The 18716-nt window shown below is 38.0% G+C and overlaps 1 protein-coding gene across 6 annotated transcripts; it reads right to left on the minus strand.

The window, feature by feature from the left end:
- Positions 1-898: 898 nt before the first annotated feature.
- LOC104603384 (homeobox protein knotted-1-like 3) lies at positions 899-9443 on the minus strand. 6 transcript variants are annotated; one of them, XR_016082543.1, is made up of 7 exons: positions 8033-9322; positions 4204-4324; positions 1916-2109; positions 1705-1836; positions 1492-1628; positions 1318-1413; positions 1041-1211 (listed from the first exon to the last, which is right to left on the minus strand). XR_016082543.1 is itself a non-coding variant. In XM_010267405.3 (6 exons), the coding sequence occupies exons 1-6, from the start codon at positions 8843-8845 to the stop codon at positions 1402-1404; spliced, it is 1401 nt and encodes a 466-aa protein (XP_010265707.1). In that variant the 5' UTR covers positions 8846-9443; the 3' UTR covers positions 899-1401. The 6 variants fall into 6 exon arrangements, 3 of the variants coding, with proteins under 3 accessions (XP_010265707.1, XP_010265706.1, XP_010265705.1); XR_016082542.1 differs by having other exon boundaries at positions 1318-1416; XR_016082544.1 differs by having other exon boundaries at positions 1060-1211; positions 1318-1405.
- Between the last annotated feature and the right edge of the window lie 9273 nt (positions 9444-18716).

The following is an 18716-nucleotide window of genomic DNA, read 5'->3' on the forward strand; positions in this document are numbered from 1 at the left end:
GTATAAAGCTCATGGCATGCACCAACCTGACACTACCATCCTCTATTCAGATTTAGGGCCAACATTGGAAGATAAGTTCGACCATTTCCAAGCTGTTTTCTGCTGGTATAAGGCTCATGACATGCCCGCTCTCAACCCCAACCCCAATGGATGCATTCTCCGAGTCTTATCAGAACTCAGAACTAATAAAAAGGCCAATACCCAATATTGGTCCAGCTATCTGGGGTCTTGGAAGGGGTACATTGGATATGGTTCAAACTTTTTTTCACACAAAGTGGCTGCCCTTAGACTTGAACGTCCCACGCCGTCATGCATGACAGCCCAAAATTTGCATTTGTACAAGGCTCATTGATGGCTAGTTGGCTACAACTCCAAAATACCAATCCTTCTTGTTTGGATTAACATGGGTTATTAATGCACCTACTAAACTATGCAATATTTTTCCTCAGTCTCCAAATTGGCAGCACATTGAACTTTGGGCATTATAGACAACCATTCCATTCCTGCTGTAATAGTTTGACATGTAGTTTTGTAAAGTGGGTTAGACCACAAGCAGCACCCCCTAGCAATGACACCATGCATGTCCGGAATCCTTAACAGCACAGAGGCCAGAGTAGAGGTGTAATTGTTCTTTGCCAAAGAAATTGGTTTGATCCTTTGTATGCTTTTCTTTTCATGAATTCACTGCTGAGTCTTGCATTTGTGCTACAGCGAGAGAATGCTTAAATGGCACTACCCAGATAAGGATAAAACGGGAGAAGTGGGAGAGAATGCAAGTAGTGTATGTGAGTTGCTCTCTTTTCTTTGGCTGGCAGACTGTATCGAATTCATCTCTGTATTTGGCTGCAGTTACCTCTACAGAAGATTGCTAAACATGCAAAGGTCACTAGTAAAACACTTAGGAGCATAATGCAAGAAATTATTGCACTGTACACCCACAGCCTGTAATATTTCTTATTCACAAATATATAAAATAAAAATCTTAAATCTGCCAATGCAGTTGAGGGGAAAAAAGGAGAAAAAAAGGAGAAAGATCTAGGTAGCTTCTGATCCAATATATATTCTTAAACTTGAACCTCTTAATGCAAATAATGATACATGTATTGTAGATACCTAAGTTGACTTCAGGCGTACCTGTCAATTGGCAGCGATTGGTGTTCAATCCAATCAATTGTAACTATATAATTGCTGCCTCACTACATTAGCCCTTTCTGTAAAAGCAAAACAAATACCTCCATGTTGAACCCTGCAGTATTTGCCAAGCAGCAGCCATATTCCGTACCATTTATATGCATTACTTTGTATTTTGATGCTTACCACCCATTGAATTGCGAAGAATGGAGGAATCATCAAGGTTTGGGTCCTGGGCACATCATCTACATGAAGCGTTCACCACTGTTTTCACCTGCATTACTTCTTTTTCAAAATTAAGTTGGCAGAAGTCCATGAAATAATCAAGTTTGGAACCTACAGACAACTCAGTTGACATACCTCTTGCGCTTGCTCTTAAGAGCCGTGGATGATGATGGGTTACTATGCCAGTTTCTCTTTCTTTGGTTGATGAACCAGTTATTAATCTGCTTTAATTGCAAGCCTGTTTCTTGTACCAACCTAGCCTTGTCCTCCTCCTGCAATAATCCAGAAACCCAGTAAAAAATTTGATAAAGCCAGTTGAGTTACAATACCAAGGCAAGCCACACTCACCGTTGGGTATGGCCACTTGGAATGAGACTGCCACCAGGCTTTCAAGAGAGAGGTGGTGTCCCCAGGGAGCTTTCCTGCTCTTCTCTTGCGTAGAATCTCCTCCCTTATATCCACAATTTTCTCCTTGTAACCCTAAAAGATGGATTGTTGATAAGCAACCTTAAACAAGCACAATAGCACATTACCAAATATTTTAACCCTGTGACCTTACCTGTTTCAATTCATGCTTCAGCTCTTGCCTGACACGCTCCATCAAGGACCTCTCACTCTCGGTTGGAATAAGAGGACCAAAACCCATGCTGTCTGGCCCATCCAAACCTCCATCAAACAAGTTGGGATCACTATCTGCCTGGTCATCATCATCGTCTGACATTGTTGCACCTGTGCCTTCACCTGGCGAGACGCCTGTTCATGTAACATGATAAGAAAATTTCAATAGAAAAAATTGTTGATCATTAGGAACTGTTCACAAAAGAACATGTTGAATTGACTGGTCAAGAAAATCACCGGATGATGCTCTACAGTAAGAACCAAAATGTAAAGAATTCAATCAGCATCTTCCACTAAACTGGCATGCAAGACAAATAAAACTAAAAGTTGACAAGCAACCCCAACAAGAAAGAAAAGTAGAGAAACACTGTATCTTGAGAAGTTGTAATTAAGAACCCAAGAACAAGAACTGGAAACCATACTTTGGAAATGAGTGGATGCATTATTCCAAGGCATGAATGGGTTATGCCCTAAGGGCTGCAAATGAAGCTCAAGGAAAAGTCCTCTAATACAACCTCAAATAATCAAAATCATAAATAAATAAATATATATATATAGGCTAAAATATTCTTCTTTTGATAAATAATTTTGGCTCAACTATTTCAACATAGATTCTCCATGTTTTTTTTATTTATTCATTTGAAAACATCATCATCATCTACACCTTCTCCCAACTATATGAGGTCAGCTACATGAATCCTGTTTTACCATTCCATTCTGTTTAGTGTCATATCCATTGTTAAATAATTTCAAAATATGAAAGTTTTATTTATGTATTAAAAGAAGCAAACCCAAGTAGAAGTATGTCGTATAAAAGACTAGTAAGGAATACAAACTGAAAATCTAAAGGGAAGGAGAATCATAAAATGAATTCCTTACTTGTCCCTACCTTCATCAAGCTCTTTCTTATTTTTTATCCAAATCTTCTAGATAGCCATACAAACTATTATACCAGCAAACCCAAAGGAAATGAAACAAAAATAAATAAATAACAAGGAGCAGCACTTAATCTAAACTACATCCTTCAATTCATCATGATTCTTTAATAGTAGTCTTGAGGTAATTTAAGAACTTTAACACCAAAGAACTTCCACAATGATATTCTGCATGATAATGAACTAGTTGCAACACTCTTTAAGGCATCTCTCCCTCACCACAGCTCCCAATTCAAAATCACAGAGCAGCAAATTGAATTTCACAGGATGTCTAGTGGGCCCCACCGTGAACCTCCCTACCCTTTCTTTCTCCTGTATCCCCTACCAACCTTCTAACCAAGTACCATGTACCTAAAAAATGATGCTGAGAACACTTTATAAAGAGTTTTTACTGGCTATTGCTTCTATTGAAACTAATGTGATAGTTTAATCAAATTACCATACAGAAAGTGTACACTACATAGAAGTTATAGTAATGGTAAAAATGTCGAATAGATCCAGTTGAACAATTAGAAATTATATAAATAAAATGTGAATCATCAATTGCAATTAATACCATAATAATCAGTAGGAAAATGCCATAAAACATACACTGATCATGTACTTTCTCCATTGTAGTGTAAAAGATGTTCTCATTCTTTATATAGACTAGGAGTCTAGAACTTTAAATGTTATTTGTAAGAGAACACATTAAAAAAATATACATCTAAGAGGGATTTCCAAAGAGTTGGCTCTAACATAAACAAAACACATCAAACACAACAAACCACTGAAGGAACAATGCCAATTAAACAGAGGAGGATCCTTGGTGGTAGTCAAATTAGTTATGTCAGAAAACCATACATGACTTGGATAGTTATCAGAAAACCATCAGAATTAGTGAACACCAAGTACCACTACTGTACCATTCTGATACAAAAAAAAAAAGGATCTCCATCAATTTGCAAAGGATTTGGATTCCCATCTGACAAAAAACTTCACTACAGAATTGTGCGTGAGTTGGGAACATTTAAGAAGGATATTTGGCTACGTAAAAACTAAGAATAAATTCCTATATTCAGGAATGCTGATACTGGTTCCAAAGGAAATTATTTAGAGGTACAAGTGGGTGGAATAACAATTAAAGCATAAACTATCAACTATAAATCGCAAACAACTAAAAGCACCATGAACATGAAATAAGAAAAAGAAAAGTCTCATATTAGAAAATGTTTTATAACCCCTACAACATACTATTCTTATGTTACTTGCAATCCATCAAAGAGTAGAGATGAATACTATAAATGAAGGTCACCTGTTAGGCTTTGTAGAGACTGCTCAATCTCCCAGCAAGCCATTACTGCTTCCATTGCATGGACACGAACATGCTGCTGCAGTTGTTCTTTGAAGGAACACAGCAGTAAAACATAATGTGTCTACATGGCAAAGAAAGAGAAGATAATGAAAAATCTGACAAAATGATTATTTAAGGTATCTAAACAAAAGCTTGTTAGATTTAAAATAGAATTGGGATAAATGCATCAATACAACCATAGCATACATGTGATGCTTATAACACAAGCCATGGTATAGATGGGGAATTTCATATAAACCTTTTCTTCTAATCAGTACAAATTTATATATGCCTAATTTGATCATTAAATGAAAGGAGGACAAAACAACTAAATATCATTATTATATGGATGAAATTTTCCGAAGAAAAAAGAAGGCAAGCTGAGGGCCATGTATAAATGTTCATTAGGCACATGCTTTACTTAAGATGTAAAAAATGCATGCATCTTCTCTTGCTTCATTAGCACCTTACACTTCAGACTTGAACCTTGTGGCACTTTGGCAATACCCCTTGTCGAGGCACACCTTGTTGCTTGAACATCAAACACCTCTACAAACATTGATTAGAGGATTTCAGACAGCAAACATTAAGAAAGCCAGAGCTTTAGTTAAAACAAAAACCTTGAAACCTATGCTGAGAATACAACACCAATATTTTTACCTACTTTTTCATGTCAGAATATAGCACTGTGGCATCATTTTTCTGCACTCAGTCTAGTACCATATCCTGACCAGAGATTATGGGAAGATGGTCCTGGAAAGGTCTAATCAATTAAGATTGCATAGCCTTGAAACAGCATCCAAGTTGATTATAACAAACATTTTCTAGATCCACATTCTCTTTTTCTTTGTTATTTTTCTTTTTTCTTTTTATGGTTTGTGGCCTTGGACATTATAGCCAGATCCTTGCACATCCGAGTTGGTTTTGTTTAATTGATATCTTCTTCCAGTTGCTCAATTGCACCAGTTTATGCATCAACCATGATATTTTGCTTACTTGCATGAAATTTCAAAGACTACCACATAAAATGTTTTGCAGTGCTTAGAGTTACAGTCGGGTGTTCAAGCATTAGAGTGATGCACACTGAGCAACAATGATAGCAATTGTAGTCATGGCCAAATCAGCAAGGATGCATTTGACAGAGCTTAGGAACACATTAATTTGGTATGAGTCAAGCCAAGCAATTGACACCCCAAATCCATCAGACAATGATAAAAAACATCATTTAGTTTTAATAAGATTCAATGTTTTGCACTTTAAGGATCTAGTCACTGGTTTTAACCATGTCAGTTATCTGCCTCAGAAGTTCATGTGGCTTTATAATTGACCACCACCAAGATCATTAGATAAGCCCAAGGGGCAGAAAAACAAAAAAGAAATGCCAACCCCAGCAAGCACAGAGAAAAAAATCTCCTTACAATATTAATAATTATAGTATATCATGAAAATGTTTATCCACAGTTGCAACATTTTTTATGTCCCATCATATTCATTTCTAATCATCTCCAGTGTGCAATGTTTTATCCACATTTTCTGATTGAGTTCTCATTTCTTTTTCTATCCCCAGCATAATATTGGAATCATAATATGATTTCTTTCATCTGTTAATTGAATTTATTTTATTGATTCATTAAAATGGTCCAGGCTTATGGGATACAATATATCAAGAAATATAACATGGGGAAAGAAATCTAATACATTTGGAGCAGTCAAAACCTAATAACCGGGAAAAAGCAGAGATTCTATCAAGACTCAAGAACTGAACACCTTCAAGGATCCAAATTGAATTCCACTTGACCAATAAACAATTTCTGTCATATGAAATAAATCTTAAAACTCAAGCACCAAGTTCACCAACAGACCAAATTTTCTATTAAGTAATGTAGTTAAATATGAAAAGGTTTCCCTTGGAAAACAAGTCTTCCTCAAGATAATTAAAATTCTAAAGGAAAATTTCACAGAATCATACAAAATAAAATCACTATAATGCGGTTTTTATTTGCCTTTCCTTTTGGTACCCATGTACATGGGTTTTGAGGATGGGGTGTCTAGTAGTGCTTATGTAGAAACTATCTATAAGAAATAAATAATAAAAGATAACTGAACACATAACAAGAAATATCATTAAATACCTAAATTTAATTCTGGAAAGGCTTAAAACTTTTGAATCCCCAAATTATTTTCGGGTTGAAACAACAAGCCTCAAAAAAATTGTAGAAGTATCATTTTTCTATCTCAGAATGGGCACTAAAATGCACTTAAGTATAAACCAGAGGAGGAGAATAAATTGCAATCTATGAAATCTAGTTATGGTGTTACTACAGGATTTGAATTTCAAACCTTTTCTTCTTGTGTCGTTTCATCTCTGCTTTGGCAAACTCTTAATTTGGCTTCCAGCCTATCCAATACTCTATTCAAATCTTTAGAGATAAGTATATTGCTTTGCCATGGATCAAATTCATCATCTGCATATTGCCAAATTTCATGTGTTCCAATGTCAACACACTACCTTCCTCATTTTTTTCAAAGCTTATTCAACCAGATTTCTGGGGCAACCAAGTAATTCAACCATGTCTGTCTTCCTCATTTCCTTAGTTTTGCAACATTTGTGCGAGTTTCTAAATGGGAAACTCCCCATTCAAGAGGCAACCTAGTTGAAAATCACCTACCAGAAATCATTCAAGAGGTAAACTAGTTGAAAGTCACCTACCAGAAATCATTCAAGAGGTAAACTAGTTGAAAGTCACCTACCAGAAATCATTCAAGAGGTTAACTAGTTGAAAGTCACCTACCAGAAATTCCGTAGCTATTGAACATGAAATTTCCTTCAGAAGTACCTCAAATATTTAATGAGACAGATTCTAACTGCTGCATATTTTCTGAAATTTCTTGGGAAAATTGCTGAGCATAGGAAGTTGAGAGATTGATTTCTAGTGCAATCTGTTTAACTTGTTTAGAGTCTGCACCACGTTGCCTTCCTTCATGTTTGGACTTTGGACCACTTCCTCCACTACATGTATAGGTTTTTTCCTTCCCACTTGACAGGTAATCCTAAATTCATTTAAGTTTCCAACCATAAAGGTATATAACACTCAGTTCAGATGAAAGAGGATGCACCTAATTTCCTTGCCTCTTAATCCTTTGCTGCCATACAACAAGGTGCCAACAAGACTCGTTGAAGAATGTTTAGTTTCTACACTCTCCTCAACTGGACACGTTATACAGTAAACCATGTCTAGCAAATCATCTAGACTTTGGAACGGATCACTTCATCAAAGGCATTTGCGTTCCTGAAATACTGGATTCTCTACTTCATCTTAGGAGAATCATTATGCTGAAAGCATATAAAAATGCTAGCTGGATCAATATTCAACTGATAAAACATCTTCCATTTTAACCACTTCATCCTCCAACGAAAAAAGAGTGCCAGAGAGATCAAGAAGCAGAAAATGAATGATTCAAGACTCCGACTTCCTTCCTCCATTCTGTTAAGTTACCTCATAATTAACATTCCATTTCTTCAGAAAGACACACCATTTTCCAAATTAGCAACGTATCTGAATTTATCATGACAACCTAAAACAAGGTCGTAATTGGAGGCCCTCGAAGAACATCAAGATAAAAAACTGAATTCCGATGAAAGACTCCGGAGAAACAATCAATACTAAACAAAATAGTACCTTTTTGGGTTCAATCTCATAAATCAAACATATCACAAAAAGAAAAGATAGAAAACAAATCACAACAAAACAAAGAAACAGGGAAAGAAGAGCAGAGTATAGAACCTAACCATAAACTGATCAAGCTCCTTATCGTCGCCTACAAGTTGCTGATTACCATGTCCAAGCACTGAATACTTGGCGACGACATGCTGCGACTGCGCAAGCTGCGCATCAATCCTTGGCAACTGATCGACTGGAGTCGCAATGCGCAGGCACGCAACGTGCGCCGAAAGCAACTGCTCGTAAAGCGGATGCGCCAAAATATCAGCTTTATACCTTGCATTCTGCCAAGTACCAACGCCGTCCCCTCCACCGCCAGCTTCGCTCTCGGCCAACTCTCCACCACCGCTATTGTTCCCTTGATTTTGGTTGCTACCACTGTTTCTATTGTCATTATTAGTGTTCAAATCAGCTGAACCGTGCGACATCGCGGCGGCAATCATCGAGTCGCTTGACACCGGGATATCGTCACCGCCACCGACATCGCTAGTGTTCCGTTGAAGAATCGGCCTTGGTAGCCACTGGTTCGAAGCGGCAGATGTCGCCGAGTCTGAATTGGTCTGTAAGTGTAGAAAACTTCCATCAACATACTGGTTCTGCTGCCGGAGAATTGCGCTGTTTAGCCACGTCGGTCCACCTCCACCTCCTCCACCACCTAGCTGTGTTGGTTGTGGTTGTTGCTGCTGTGGCTTCCCCGCCGTCTCCATCATCAATCTCTGTATATCCTTTTGTTCTCTCCCAGTTCCTACGGCCCCATCCGACGAAGTCTGTCCTAGTTGTTCCGGTATCATACTCCTTAAAACCGCTGTATTTTCCCCCAAATGCTGCTCTGTGAAATGCTGCAGCGCCATCTCATGCGAGAGATGATTGTGAAACGCCATCTCTTAGCGTTTTCACTGCAACAATTTCATCTTTATCCGATTTTTCACGCCAGAGAGAGAGAGAGAGCTTCAACGAGATAGCGAACGACCAAGCGAGGGAAGAATTACTTTATTTACATATAGAGAACGATATATATATATAGGTACCATGCAGAGAGAGAGAGAGAATCCTGGAGAGAGAAGTTACACCTTAGCAAACGTATAGTAACATCGGAAAGCGGTTTTACGGGGTGGTCCGAGGTGGAAAACTGCTCGTAAAACCACTTTTCGGTGAGTACTGAATGCTAGAGTTAAAATGGAGAGTGCATATACGGCTACCGACGCCGCCGAGTTATATAAGTCTACGTGACAAAAGGATTGACAAAAGCACTTTTTGGCGGGGGCTTTTATCGATCCACGTTCGACGCGATGATCGAGTTACTAGATTGAACGGTTAGAGATTTATACACGTGGCTGTGTATGTGCTTCGATGTTCTTGGAGATGTCTTTGATGATACAGAACTAATGCCGGTAAGCGTCGATCTACAACCCAGCCGGTCGTCGGGAGGACGACGGGCTACAGTCGGTTGTCAACCGGTCGTCGACCGCGACACGAGAAATGTTAAAAACACCCGGGAAAAGGCTATCGAGTTATTACGTTGCTTGTCTCTCCGCCACTCGCGGACAAGGGCGTTCTAATCCGTCCGATGGACACGCGGCAAGTCTTGATCGCGTGGACCATTTGTGGGGACCAAGCTGGAGCACGCGCCTTGGTACAGCGAATAAGAATTAGACACGTGGACCGAAGCATCCGGCGTTTGGGACCTCTCGGGAATTTTGACTCCCCTTCACCCCCCACTCTACCTTATGCATAGGCCGAAAGCAGGTGGTCCCCACCTTTCCTATACTGCCAAGTTGTGGGGACCACCCGAGTTACTGTTCCAGCTCGTTTCGACTGCCATGTGTCTCCTTTTTAGATGGTCCCCAGCCTACTTGTTGCTTCTGCCGTCAACCCGACGATAATAAAATCTTTTCGCCGAAAAATAATTTTGAAATTAAAAAAAAATATCGAGACAAAATGAAAAATTGTACGTACAACGTAAAGTCTTTCGCTTACGAAAATACCCCTATGTTACCCGTATACCTTTTCAAGCTAGATGTTTCCATTCTGGTCCACCCTTGGCAAAATTACCTGAAATGCCCTTTCTGGTATTATATTGACGACAGAGTTCCATAGTACGGATTACCATTCTGGTTAAAAAGCGGTATTTACAGCACGAGAAGGACTATTTCGTCTCGTAGGATTTATTTGGTAATTTTACAGTTGATCTTTTCCTGTGCAAGCCCCGTGAAACTCGTGGAAAAGTGATTGATGAGGGGTATTTATGTACTTTGACAGAGATCAAGGGAAGGAAAAGATCGAATCTCACGTCTCGGGTCCCACACCAGCCTACTTGTTCACGATTGGAAGTTAAATGTCTCGTGTCAATCCTTTTCTCGCGCCACGCGTGCATACTTATTTCAGCGTCAGTCCTCTTTTTAAAACATTATTACGAAAATACCCTCCAGTTTCGACCCGAACGGATTTTGTCACCACACGTGTCAATACATAGAAAGTTCGTGCCCATGATTAGGTATCTATTGACCGAGGAGCTTTTATTTCGCTGCTACGATGGTCGGACGAATGCGTCCAACCACCTCTTGATTAATTGATTTACAAATTAAAAAAAGGGAGAATGGGTCATTCCGAAACCCTAAGTAAAAACCCTAAAACGGATACATACGATGGAGAATTCTGAATTTCAGCCTCCTGCTACTAGCTCTTTCCCCTATAAACCACATCCTGTCCGTGAATTTAACATCAATTCACGGTCAAGCGGGTTATGAAATTTTGGTCTGGGCTGATTGGTCATTCTTCCAAAATTAATTACTAAAAGCGTTTGATCGGATGCATATTCTCCGACCAGGTAGAGCCAAAGTTTTATATTTGATTAAGAGCATCTTGATTTAGGCTATGAGTGGGCATGAGCCATGTATCCCCATGTGGGTCCCACATAAGTACACCAGAAACAACAGAATAACGGTGGAATGGTTACCACAGAAAACGTAATAAAAAAAGGGTGTCATCTCTTCTATTAGAATAAAATAATTTGTTAGGTCTTTTTATAAAAAAAAAAAAGTATAATATTAATAAAGAAAGGGTGTTGTTTGGTAGGTCAAGATTTTTATTGATATTAAATTAAAATAAGATTAGTTAAAATTTAAATTAATACTATCGGGCTTTTTGTATGGAGTTAGGAATAAATCATGTAATAAAGTCTTCCTCCAAGCTTTTTATGTCTCTTGTCTTCTTGGGTGATGGTTTTATAAAAAAATGGGGTGATTGGATTTGGGAAGAAAGGCCAAAACTTGCACAGTCCTAGGAGGAGAAGAGCCTTAAAGCACACAAAGCAGGAGACAATGCTTCAATCTAAAACAACTTTGGGCATAACTCCACATGTGTGTGGAATAGATTGAAGCATTGTCTCCTGCTTTGTGTGCTTTAAGAGACCAGATCTGCTACTTACCCAGTGCGCCTCACATTGACCGTTAAAAACATTTCCTATGAATAATAATTTATAAGTTCCTAATGCATAGTAAGATGTTCTCCTCCTAGAATTAAAGGGAGAGAGAGATTCTTTGGTTTTGGCCACCATTGTCAAACTTAATACATGAATAGTTTTCAGCACATCTTTTGGGGCATCATAAACCCTAATCCTTATTGCTGAACTCTTTATGGATGCAATTGTCACATTTGTTTGCGCATGACAAGGGTGTAACCCCATGACGAGTCGATGTGCGCCTTATCTACATGCGTAACACTCCCGTTTCCTTATCGAAATAATTTAAAAAGCATGTTCTCACATGCAAACGAGATGTAGACCATTGGATGTGCATAGAAAGGAGGTGATGGTAGAAGCTGAAGCAAAGGAGATGTGAATCCAATGGTTGATAGCAAGTTCACAGGTAAGAACATGCTTTTTGGACTCAATTATTGAATTTTCTTTTTGAGGGGCTGTTTGTACTCAATGCATCCTTTCAAAGAGCAGCATTTGTATGTAAATGATTGTGCAAGTAAAAGAAAAAACAATGAGGGGCCAACTCTTACCATATTGGAGGGAAATGTATGAACAGAAGGTTTCTCAAAGTGGCAATGATAAAATGTTCTATAGTAGTTTTAGAGACATAATGACATTGATTGGATAAGTAGGTCCTACTTTGATGCTTTATTCATGTAGATGAGATCAGATGAGAAGATTGAGAGAAAGGTGATCATCGTGATTTTGTTCATGTTTGAGCATAGATGGGATAAATTTTGTGGCCAAGCTTGGTGAGAGCTCAATCTAGGATGCCTTTTAAAGCCAACCTTCTTTCACCTTATGCCTTATGTTCCTTTACAACCCCCCACTCAGTCCTCTTTTTGCATAACCAACTTAATTGGTACTTGTCAGTGGTCCCTTGAAGACCACAACTTGCAAATCCTTACCTTCTCTGTTCAATCAGTATCATTGCAACCCTAACCCCTTCCCACCTCTCTCTCTCTCTCTCTCTCTCAACTACCCATCTTCCAAAAAATAAAGGGAAAGTTGAAGGGTCCACCTGAATGACATTGGGTAGCTTCTTTCCTTCAAATGAACATATATCTAAGCCTCTAGAAGTGGGAGTTAATATTCAACAAAACTTCATACTCAATGTCCATGATGCCTTTGATCTTACTTTTGGTAGGAGGATTTAGGAGTAGTGCCAACTGTTGTTGGGTAGAGTTGGAGTAAACTCAACCTATTTGTTGAGCTTTAAAATGGGTTTCTATCAAGATAAGTAAAAGGTACGAACAGCCTGACCAGCTCATGTAGGGGACAGACTTATGTAGGAAAGAATCCAAGGATGTGAGTATGGTTCCATGTTTTTAACAGTTGCATGTGATGTCACACCTACACCATGGCTCATGGCTCATGGCTCATGGCTGAACTGAACAAATCAAAGCAGGAACACATACAGATGTTGCAGAAACCAAGTAATTAGAGAGCAGTGAAGCAATATATAAGGATACCCTTCATCAGCTTGATCAGAGCTATGAGGCACCCTTATCAACTGTAACCCATGAAAGAGGGATAGGGACCCATCAATGAATAAGCCCATTTACAGATTAAAAGCAGGATTTCACACAATTTCAACTGTGCATTTATATTGTTTTGACTGGTAAAAGAGTCCCTATTAAAGCTCAAAAGATAAAATGTAAAATCAATAAGGTAATGAAGTCATATAATCATGCTAATCTAGGTAGTCTCTTGGCAATAGGTCCCCAGTCCAGAGGGCCTCCTAATCATTACCACACTGCTCTACATGCAACAGAATGTTGTTAGTTGTATGTATAAATAAAGAAAAATAGAGGAACGATATAAAGGAATCATCCTTCTAATTAATTGGCTGGAGGTTTTATTCTTTTCTTTCACCTAAAGCAATAAATTATTCATACTTAAATGATCTCATTAGTCAACAAATAACATAACTGGCTGAAGAACAATCTGTTGATTTTGAACATTTTCGAATTGGCTGGGGACTAGACTAAAAACGTTCTGACAGAGTTAATTAGTTGAATTTGATTGAATCATGAACGTAGTAAATTAAAACCTTCAAAGGTATACGTGCTGGCTAGGCAATGTTTTGAAAGTTGGACCGGTTTGGAAGGATGAACCAGAAAAACCAAGAATTGGTGCAAAACAGAGAGAGAGTGTGTGTGGTGATAATCTTGAAGCAATTGGTCAACCAACAAATGGGTCAAAGTTTGGTGTTTGTGGGTGGTCCTGAGTACTAAGAGTCATCCATCACTTTTGTTAGACCTAGCTAATCTGGAGCTTCATGGGCTGTTATGAAGCCATGAACTCCAGGACATTCCCATGGACCATGGTTAGGGTTGCAGCTCCCACTATTAATGCATCCAACTGCAGTCTTCATCATAATCTTTGGTTCTTGCAACTACCTCCAACTCCTTTAGTTTGTCAACTTGATGATCTTAATTACTATTCTCATAGCTTTATTTGATGCTTACCAAGAGGACTCCTTAGCTGCTCGCTCTATATATGAAGGTACTGTCAGCAGCTCCTCTTCTTCTATTGATCTGTCTGAGTATCCCGACTGTAGGGTTACCAGAAATCTGATGGACAACCTAATATTTCCAATGACAGTGGTCCTGATCAGAGTGCATGTGGGGTGTTCACGTTTGTACACTCACCCTGTCGGATCTTCTAGAAAAGACCATTATCCATTGCTGGTCCTCACTATATGGGGTCATGGGAAGTGGGCCGGATATAGACCCGACATCCGGTTTTTTTCTTTTTTTTTAAATTTTTTTGTATGAAGTGGAAACTCTAAAATTTAAACCCATGTTTTCATGTTTGTCAGCCTTATTTTAGCATGGCACCAAGCAATGATTAAATTCTTTATATTCCACACTAGTTAATGACCCCTCCCTATGGGAATATGCAAAAAACAATGTATTCAGGCTGAGTATTCTTATTTGATTTAGGAAATAAATATGGTTTAATTTTTAATTAAACAACCCACTTTATTTAGAAGAATGGACCCCCCACCAATATAGTGTGTTTGGTTTAGCTTTCGTTTATTAAATAAATGTTTTTTACTTGATTTGTCTTTAAAATTGAGAAAAGTACTTAATAAACCGTTTATGGACAATTAGGCATCACATTAGTGGAACAGTGAAAACCGTTTGGGGAAGCATTAAAATGAAACTTCCCCCAATGGTTGATGCGCACATAAATAAAAATCCACTTTTGTAAATATTAATGCGTACAGGTGAATATGACGGGAAATATGCTAATTTACCGATGATATGACGGCATTTTAATAAACGCTTATCACAAAATGCCCATGAAACAAAACACACACATAGTGTCTTCAATTTATTGGGTTTAATTTGCACATAAAACATACGAGCTAACTTTCTAACTTGAATTAGCAAACAACATAATCTTTAGAGTTACAATTCAGCCCATGCCACTCTATGTCAATGATTAAAATATTGATACAAAACGGGATATTACACCAATACAAAATGTTATTGAAAACTTTAAAATTTTAAAATATACAGGATCATCTAATAACTATATAATTAAAAAAAGTTATAAAACAATGTACATCAGTCCAGTCATATCAATACATCGGTGTGTATCGATATTTTAATCCTACTTCTTAATATATAAATTTTTATATATTTTGACTTAAAATTTATTCACACCATTTTTCTGAGTGGAAGGCTTTCCATGTGTCTATGAAAAAAACCCTTTGTCTTAGTTTCGTAAGGGTCAATCATCAAATGGAGTAAAGAATCTGATTCAAGGACTGAATAAGTATATATAACCAACTGAGGGTTAGCTTGTTGGTATGTTAGCTGGTTTGTCCCGCAACCAGCACTTTAGAGAAAAAAGGGGTCAAGGGTGGTGCATGGCACGGAATACGAAAAAAAGAATAAGTATATATAAGCTTATGTTAGATCATACGTTAGGCAATAAGGAGGCAAGAAAGATGATGTCAATTGATGAATGTGGACCTATTACTCTAATAGGAGGTTTGGTCCATGGTTTTGAAAACCGGACTGGACCGGACGGCCAGACCAAAAAAACCGGGAACCGGTCACTTGACCGGATTTGTTTTTCCTCAAAATCATTGATTTTGGTCAATAAATCGCTGAACCGACCGATTAATCGTTCGAACCATTCAAACTGTTTTGACTGTTTTTCAAATTTTTTATTTTTTTTGTCAGAATAAATCAACCGTTTAGATCAAACGGTCAAACCATTTGAACCGGTAACCAGACCCCTGACCGATTCAGTTTTAAAAACCGTGGTTTGGTCACCCTACTCTTCAGATGGAGCACAGTAACAATCCATGAGATGGGTTTCCCATCTATTAAACAATCATACCTTAACATGTGAGGCATTTTAGTTTGGAGTAAATAGGTATCTCCTATTTCAATTATTTTTCACAACCTGTTCGAAGGACACACAAGAAATAATAACTCCAATTCTTGGGCACTTGCCCTTATTGCTTCTTTCAATTGATAATATGCCCACTTTTTCCACAACTTTGATCACAAAATTCACTTGCATATGCCTTTCCAGCATCATAGTCATCAATTGATGATTTGAGAAAGTTTACTCAGATGTTGAGAACCTGTTTATTAGAGAAGAGCTAAAGCATGGAAAAAACCTGGTTCAAATGCTGATAACAAGAACTGAGTCTTTTTTGAGCAACTAGGAGTCACACAGCATGCCCACAGAATAGCTCACAAAGAAGGAGAAGAAGAAAAAAGGGGTGCTGTGATTTTCGTTTCTATACCACAGAAGGAACAATGGTTATATCTACTAATGTTTTCAAGGCACAGCTTTGAATAATTCAAATACCAAAGTTTATGGGTATGTGTGCTAACTGTATTTTCAACCATGATTTATTTATTCCAATAAATTTTAAATTTATGGATCCCTCTTTTGCTATTGGTGCATTATCTTGACTTGGATGGCTGGATATTATTGCAAGACATTTATCTCTTAGGATATGATTCATGACAGAATCTATTTCTTTTTTCAGGACTTAAATCCTATAAAATCGCATGTCCCTTCATTGTCAATTGGCTTAACCCCATTTGTGCCCCATGTTCTACTGTCTGTGGTCCTTCTGGTTTCTGTTTGGCATTAATTGATGCGTTTTACGAGCATTCTGTCACACCAATTTGCCAGATCAGAAAAAAAATGCCATTAAATCATATTTGGCAGACTCTTTTTTGGGAAAAGAAAACCATTGCTCAAACAATTATACTTAGGGTTTAGTGAGAGGGGGTGATCTTGAATCATAAAAAATTATGTTTCTTGAATCACCTTATGTGATGTGGCACATTAAAAATTTGAAAGCTTTTATGTTAAAACCATAAAACATAATAAATAATAGACCCAAAACTTCTCAAGCCATTTTTTCTCCAAACCTTACTTCTTTTACTCTCTATCCCATTGTCTTGTTTAACTTGGCCCCCAAAAAGAAAATTCCTAGCTCCACCACTAGCTAAATCTCTCCATGAGTGACAACTGACAACATACAAGTACCGGCGATGTTCCTGTGTGCAGTTACAATGTGCTATACGGTTGGAGTGGGGAGTGCTTTGTGGAGAGCCAATCTTATCTGATACCTTTATTATAATGAAAATATTTTAATAATAGAATCAAAGCACTAAAAATGCCAAGTAAGCATATATCTCTCCACCAAATGGGGGTCCATGACCATGGCATTCCGGATTCCTTGTGAAATGCAATGGTTCCAAACAAGCTCCAAATCCATCTTCACCTTCTAGACCTACATCAACTTCCAGTGGAACAACTTTTTTTCAGCTTGATGGTGCATGGGGCCCCTTGCCTAGCCTATTGGATCAGTGAGCTTCCAATTAAAGCTCCATCTTCAAATGCTAAGGTCTCCTGCTCAGCTCTAGAGAAGATTCAAAGTATGATATGCATGCACATTTAAATTGTATGATACTATTTAATTATTATTAATTTTTTAGAGGGTTCGACTATCATATGGAAAGGATATGATATCTGAAAAACTTTTGACCAGTTGGCTGGAATCATAAACGTGATAGCCAGTCAGTTGTTATTTATCAAAATTCATGGATGAGTTTTGATTGGTCAAAACTCTTCTCATGCCATATATTTTCTGCACCATAGATATACCATTTTTTAGATGATGTTCAAGGTTTGGTAAGATGGGTGGGGGTCTAATTATTAAACCTAAAACCCTCTTAAATCCCTCTAGATAGTGTATCAAAAGGTTCAAAATTTAATACATATTATATAATATGCACCAATATGTTGTGATATTTTGAACCTTGACTCCAAACATTCCATCACCACAAGGAGTATGTAAGGAACACGCAATCCTTAAGTTTATAATACTTCCAAGTATCAACATCCAAAGTCCTTGCCTTATAATTTTGTTTGTGAACCAACTTGTTCCTCTCAAGTCTTTAGAGGAAAAAATTGAATGATACAAGATATTTTGACTCGTAACAACAAACAGTCTTAGTTTGGTTGCAAGAGCGAGTGTTTACCAATTACCAAAGAGTCGGTCAAGCATCATAAAGCCCACATAGTTGCCAAGGGCTTTAAGCAAAGCAACGGTGGGACCTTCTCCTCTAACAATGACAACTTGGGTCCTGTCTTTAAGCGCACAATCTCTTGTTGCTTCTTGCAATTAGCCACTTCCTCGATTAAATATTCAAAATGCCGTCTTGCTTGATTCTTCCTCTTTCCAAAGTCCAGACTGTATCTGTCATTTACAAGTCTTTCTGTAGCCCCAACACCCCCCCCCCCAAGTCAGCTCCTTGGCCCCAGTTAAAACTTTCAACTTTGTCAATTTTCACTGTTGACACTCTTGTCAATTCTAAGAGAAAAAGAATCAATCAAATTTTTAAAAGATGATCATTTCCAGCCACTAATTGTTCTTGCTTGAAATATGGTCAAGAGAACTGGCATGATATCTTTTTCTGTCGACAAGATAAGAGCTCTACAGCCTTGATAAAACGTGGGCCAATTTTGTTTGGATGATGGGTAGCCTTGGTTGCAGACAAATTACCAGACTGCACTACTGGACCAGAGAATTCAGGAACCAGACCCTGGTTTGATTCAATGCCTTGACAATAGATAAAAACCCTACTGAACCACAGTTTGCTGCAACATAGCCAGTCATATAATTGAACCAGGACATGATTAGGTCGCTCCTTCTGATAAATGTTTCTGATGAACCATGTCATAGGTCGATGCATGGGCACAAACTGGAATGGAGAATTCAT

This window comes from Nelumbo nucifera, chromosome 2 (assembly GCF_055504915.1).
Source record: "Nelumbo nucifera cultivar China Antique chromosome 2, China Antique-T2T, whole genome shotgun sequence".
Taxonomy (NCBI): Eukaryota; Viridiplantae; Streptophyta; class Magnoliopsida; order Proteales; family Nelumbonaceae; genus Nelumbo; species Nelumbo nucifera.

Bases quoted from the DNA above. Each gene is read 5' to 3' on its own strand.
- LOC104603384 (XM_010267403.3), bottom strand. From the start codon at position 8,845: ATGGCGTTTCACAATCATCTCTCGCATGAGATGGCGCTGCAGCATTTC. The intron at 4,325-8,032 runs GTTAGGTTCTAT...TTTGCCATGTAG, and splicing joins AGGAGCTTGATCAGTTTATG to ACACATTATGTTTTACTGCT. The intron at 1,629-1,704 runs GTGAGTGTGGCT...GGATTATTGCAG, and splicing joins CCAAGTGGCCATACCCAACG to GAGGAGGACAAGGCTAGGTT.